Source organism: Myotis brandtii, unplaced genomic scaffold (assembly GCF_000412655.1).
Source record: "Myotis brandtii unplaced genomic scaffold, ASM41265v1 scaffold668, whole genome shotgun sequence".
NCBI lineage: Eukaryota > Metazoa > Chordata > Mammalia > Chiroptera > Vespertilionidae > Myotis > Myotis brandtii.
In genome coordinates, this window is record NW_005370597.1 from 3,200,857 (window position 1) to 3,206,081 (window position 5,225).

The 5,225-nt window shown below is 41.2% G+C and overlaps 2 protein-coding genes across 2 annotated transcripts in view; both read left to right on the forward strand.

Moving 5' to 3' along the window:
* Positions 1 to 659, forward strand: part of LOC102245377 (protocadherin beta-12) — a 3,297-nt gene extending 2,638 nt beyond the window's left edge. The window contains exon 2 of the mRNA XM_014529014.1: positions 2 to 659. Coding sequence (XP_014384500.1) covers positions 2 to 499 — 498 coding nt within the window. The 3' untranslated portion in view covers positions 500 to 659. The remainder of the gene's footprint in view (position 1) is intronic.
* A 79-nt stretch (positions 660 to 738) lies between these two features.
* The window catches only part of LOC106723868 (protocadherin beta-14-like), a 5,616-nt gene continuing 1,129 nt past the window's right edge, over positions 739 to 5,225 (forward strand). Inside the window, exon 1 of the mRNA XM_014529015.1 lies at positions 739 to 5,219. Coding sequence (XP_014384501.1) covers positions 3,624 to 5,219 — 1,596 coding nt within the window. The 5' untranslated portion in view covers positions 739 to 3,623. The remainder of the gene's footprint in view (positions 5,220 to 5,225) is intronic.

The window sequence follows — 5,225 nt, forward strand, 5'->3', positions numbered from 1 at the left end:
CGACGCGGCCAAGCACAGGCTGCTGGTGCTGGTCAAGGACAATGGCGAGCCCGCGCTGTCTGCCAGCGTCACGCTGCACGTGCTGCTGGTGGATGGCTTCTCGCAGCCCTACCTGCCGCTGCCGGAAGTGGCGGCCGACCAGGCGCAGGCCGACCCGCTGACCGTGTACCTGGTCATCGCGTTGGCGTCGGTGTCGTCGCTGTTCCTGTTCTCGGTGCTGGCGTTCATCGCGGTGCGGCTGTGCAGGCGGAGCAGGGCCGCCTGGGTGGGTGGCTGTTCGGTGCCTGAGGGCCACTTTCCGGGCCACCTGGTGGACGTTAGCGGTACTGGGACCCTGTCTCAGAGCTACCAGTATGAGGTGTGTCTGATGGGAGGTACTGGGACAGATGAGTTTAAATTTCTGAAGCCTATTATCCCTAATTTCCAGACCCAGTGCCCTGGGAAAGAAATAGAGGAAAATCCTACCTTCCACAATAGCTTTGGGTTCAATATTAAGTGACCATAATTACCTTTTATACCCCATGTGTATTTTTATTTTGTGCCACTTCCATATCAGTGTTTCCTTTCCTAATACGTGGGTATTTTAAATATGACTTAAAATTGATTTTAGAGAGACAGGAAGCGAGAGGGAGAAAAACATTGATAGGCTGACTCTTGCATGGCCCCCTACTAGAGATTGAGCGGCCACCTAGAGATGTGCCCTGACTGGGAATCTAGCAGGTGATCTCTCAGTGCATGGGAAGATGCTCAATCAACTGAACCTTACTGCCCAGGATTCAATATGTGGGTTTTTAAAATTGCACTGAGGTTAGTTTTATATTTTCGCATGTTCTACCCACCTTTACTTTTAAGTGAATGTTTATCATTATTTGTGGTTGTAATAAGGTGGTGATTTATTCTCTAACCCAGGAGGTCTTCATTTGTAATTAATTTGCCTCCTTAAATAACAATACCAAATCACTGTTTGTCCTTGACCCTCTCTGCAATTGAACTTTCACCCACAATTAGGCTTATGGTAAAATAATGCAGACCACTTTCAAAGTATTTTAAGTGTTCAAGCATTTCTTCTTCTTTTTTGCTTTTTTCTTGTGGTTTAATCATGGTTGTATTCAGAAATGCCACTTTTCTTTCTTTAACATCTCACTGCATTTTAGTTAACATTTAAAAAGGTTTATTACTATTGAAAATATACATGAAAATTCATGTCCTATGATACAAACATGAGTGTAGTCAACTTTTTAGAAAGGTCAATTTTTTTTAAGCATTGCTTCATTATTCTTTCTGGAGCATGATTGTGAAGGCACATTGATATTGTGACCACTCATAGAATCTTGGAATATGAAATTATAATCTTCCAGATGTCTCATGAATGTTCCAAAGCTATAATGCAATCCAGTTGAAAACTGGCACCTGAATAATATCTTGTATAGCATAAATCGGGCTTGAGTGCTACTGTGTACACACACACACACACACACATACATACACACAGAGTGGGCACTGATTTTCAAACTTAAACAATTATAGCCAATAGAAAAATTATATTGTATATAACATAATTTCTTTGTAACATACAAAGAAATGTTTTTCAATAACACTCAGATTTCTTGTTGATGCAATCTAAAATTGCCTGTATTATTTTATTCTATTTCATTTTCAAATGTGGTCATCATACATTGATTTAGTGACCTACTAATGGGTAGCAATCCCAAGTTTGAAATCCACTTTACTCAGAGATATATATAGATGTGTGTAGAACATTGAAAAGTATCAAAAGGTAGTCCTTTAATACTTTAATTTTAAAAATTTCAAACCATTGTCGAAGGATGAGTTGTCTCATTGCTATATAGGAACCAATCAACCATTCTTGCCTTTAGTGAATTGACTACATTATAGAATAAAAAACCTTTATTGTTTGAGTAGGAATTTTCCAATAAATTTTATCAAAAATCTAAAGCCTATATGTTGTGGAAAGAAAGTGTAGATGGCCAAAATGTGTCAGGTATAGAGGGAGAGAGAGAGAGAGAGAGAGAGAGAGAGAGAGAGAGAGAAGGCATTGGAAAGAGATGAGTGAGAATGAGTAAAATGGTTGCTTCTAGTGCTTCTAATGCTGCAGACTAGAATGAATGCCAGAAAGAACATCCTGAGGATATTTTTTAAACTTTTTCTTAACATTGTAGAGGGGCTGGGTATTAGTCAGTTAATATTGCCAGGAAGCACAATCTCTTGCTCTACCTTGTCCAAAATAATCTGTTTAAACATCTTGAAAGCTATGATTTTATTACCAGTGCTTTTGAACTTTGTGGGCTGATTATTTATTCTTTGAATTCAAGACAAATGGAGGGAACAAATTAAATTCTAATTTTTCACTTTTGGAAGTGGAGCTAAGAGCAAGTTCTTTTCCCCTCTAAATGAAAGCTGCAACAAAAGTCCATACTATATTAATAAATCAGTTAAGTATTAAATTACTTCCTGTTTTTACTGTACTTAGTGGGGAAATGATGGAGGACCACTAGCTTAAAGAGATATAATGTGTTATAGCTTTCTACCATGCCAGATGATAATAATCCTAGGAGCTAAATACTATCATTACCCCTATTTTACAGGTCAGGAAACAGAGGTACATAAGTTGCCCAAGACAGCAGATAGTAAGTGGCAGATTAGAATTCTAATGTAGACATTGTTGTTTTAAAATCCATGTTTGTAATCACTATGTTGTGTTGCCTCTGAGGTCTAAGATGTCCCTTCTAGGTCTTTCTATGTTATTCTTTATGCATATATTGTGACATATTTTAATTACTTTCTGCCAAATTTTCTAGTCTGTGAGCTCCATAAAGACAAGGGTTATCTCTGTCTTATATGCCATGTCCTTATATGTGTATTTTAAAAAATACATAAATGAAAAAGCAATGATGTTACTAACTATAATCGACTGAACTCAAATATTTACAAGAGTTGAGAAGAGAGTATATTTGCAATTAGTCAAGAGATGGCCTGAATAAAATATCATTTCTTCAGTTCAAGACATTTTTATAGATTTTTCTTGTCAGGCATTCAAACCAGTGATAATTAAATGCACTACATAGACCGAGTTTGGATCCCATTGGAAACAAACCAACAATTAAAAACATTGTTGGAAAAAACTGGGGAAACCAAGAATAGACTGGGAATAAATTATATCAAGGAATTATTGCTAAATGGGTTGATTTTGATAGTGGTACAGTAGTTATATTTTTAAAGTCCTTATCTATTACAGATACTTAACGAAGTATTTAGAGTTAAAACTATGATGTCTGGGATTTGCTTTAAAATATTCCAGATGTATTAATGAATTACTTCTTCAAAGAGAAAACAATCTTTACTGAAAAAAATTCATAGAGACACATGGTGGCGCTGCAGGATAAGATGAAAACCGTGCATGGACCACACTGTGGACTCCATTATTCAAGGGAACAGAGAACAGTCAACTCATTCAAGAGAGGTGTTTAGGAGCTTCACTTTCAGAGCTGCCGGGAGGGCTCTACACCCTCCAGGGTTTACTTATTCTAAAAAATCAGAGCTTCGGCTCCCAAAATTAGGGCTAAACTTAAATTTTTCCACAAAGGAGATTGCTTGAAGGAACCATGGCGATCAGAGGAGCGCTCACTTTGCTGAAAAGGCAAGTCGCAATTCTCTTTGTTTTGCTGGGATTGTCTGAGGCGGGTCCTGACTCTGTGCGCTATTCTGTGGCAGAGGAAGCAGAAATTGGCTCTTTTGTGGCCAATCTGGCAAGGGATCTGGGGCTTGGGGTGGAGGAGCTGTCCTCCCGGGAGGCCCGGATAATTTCTGATGATAATGGCAGGCATTTGCATCTCAATTTATTGACTGGGGATTTGCTCCTAAATGAGAGACTGGACCGAGAGGAGCTGTGCGGCTCTGCAGAGCCCTGCGTATTGCATTTTCAGGTGTTATTGCAAAACCCTTTAAAGTTTTTCCGGGCTGAGCTGCACATCAAAGATATAAATGATCACTCCCCTACATTCTTGGACAAGGAAATACTTTTGAAAATATCAGAAGGTACCACTCTTGGAACGGCATTCCCAATGGAGAGTGCCCAAGATTTGGACATAGGAAGCAACAGTCTCCAAAACTATACAATTAGCCCCAATTCTCATTTCTACATTAAAATTCAAGACAGCGGTGATGGAAAGATATACCCAGAACTGGTCCTAGACAGAATGTTAGATCACGAAAAGGAGCCTGAGCTCAGATTAACACTTGTAGCACTGGATGGTGGATCCCCACCCAGGTCTGGGACAACATTGGTCCTCATCGAGGTCTTGGACATCAATGACAACTCCCCTGAGTTTCCGCAGAGGCTCTATGAGGTGCAGGTCCCAGAGGACACAGCCATTGGCTCCTGGATAATCACCATCTCTGCTAAGGACTTGGATGCAGGACATTATGGGAAAATATCTTACATATTTTTCCATGCATCTGAAGATATTCGTAAGACATTTGAAATCAACTCAACATCTGGTGAAGTTCGTTTGATATCTAGCTTGGACTTTGAAGTAATACAGTCTTACACTGTAAATATTCAGGCAACAGATGGTGGGGGGCTTTCGGAAAAATGCACTCTTCTGATTAAAGTAATGGATATAAACGATAACGCACCAGAAGTGACCATGTCATCAATTACAAACAGAATTCCAGAAAACGCGCCACAGACCTTTGTCGCTGTTTTTAGTATTCGAGACCAAGACTCTGGGGACAATGGAAGGATGGTTTGCTCTATTCAAGATGATCTCCCTTTTATCCTGAAACCAACATTTAAGAATTTTTTCACTCTGGTTTCTGAAAAAGCACTGGACAGAGAGATGAGAGAGGAGTATAACATCACCATCACTGTCACCGACTTGGGAACCCCCAGGCTGAAAACTCAGTACAACATCACCCTGCTGGTCTCCGACGTCAACGACAACGCCCCCGCCTTCACCCAAACCTCCTACACCCTGTTCCTCCGCGAGAACAACAGCCCCGCCCTGCACATCGGCAGCGTCAGCGCCACAGACAGAGACGCGGGCGCCAACGCCCAGCTCACCTACTCGCTGCTGCCGCCCCACGACCCGCAGCTGCCCCTGGCCTCGCTGGTGTCCATCAACGCGGACAACGGCCACCTGTTCGCCCTGAGGGCGCTGGACTTCGAGGCGCTGCAGGCGTTCGAGTTCCGCGTGGGCGCCACG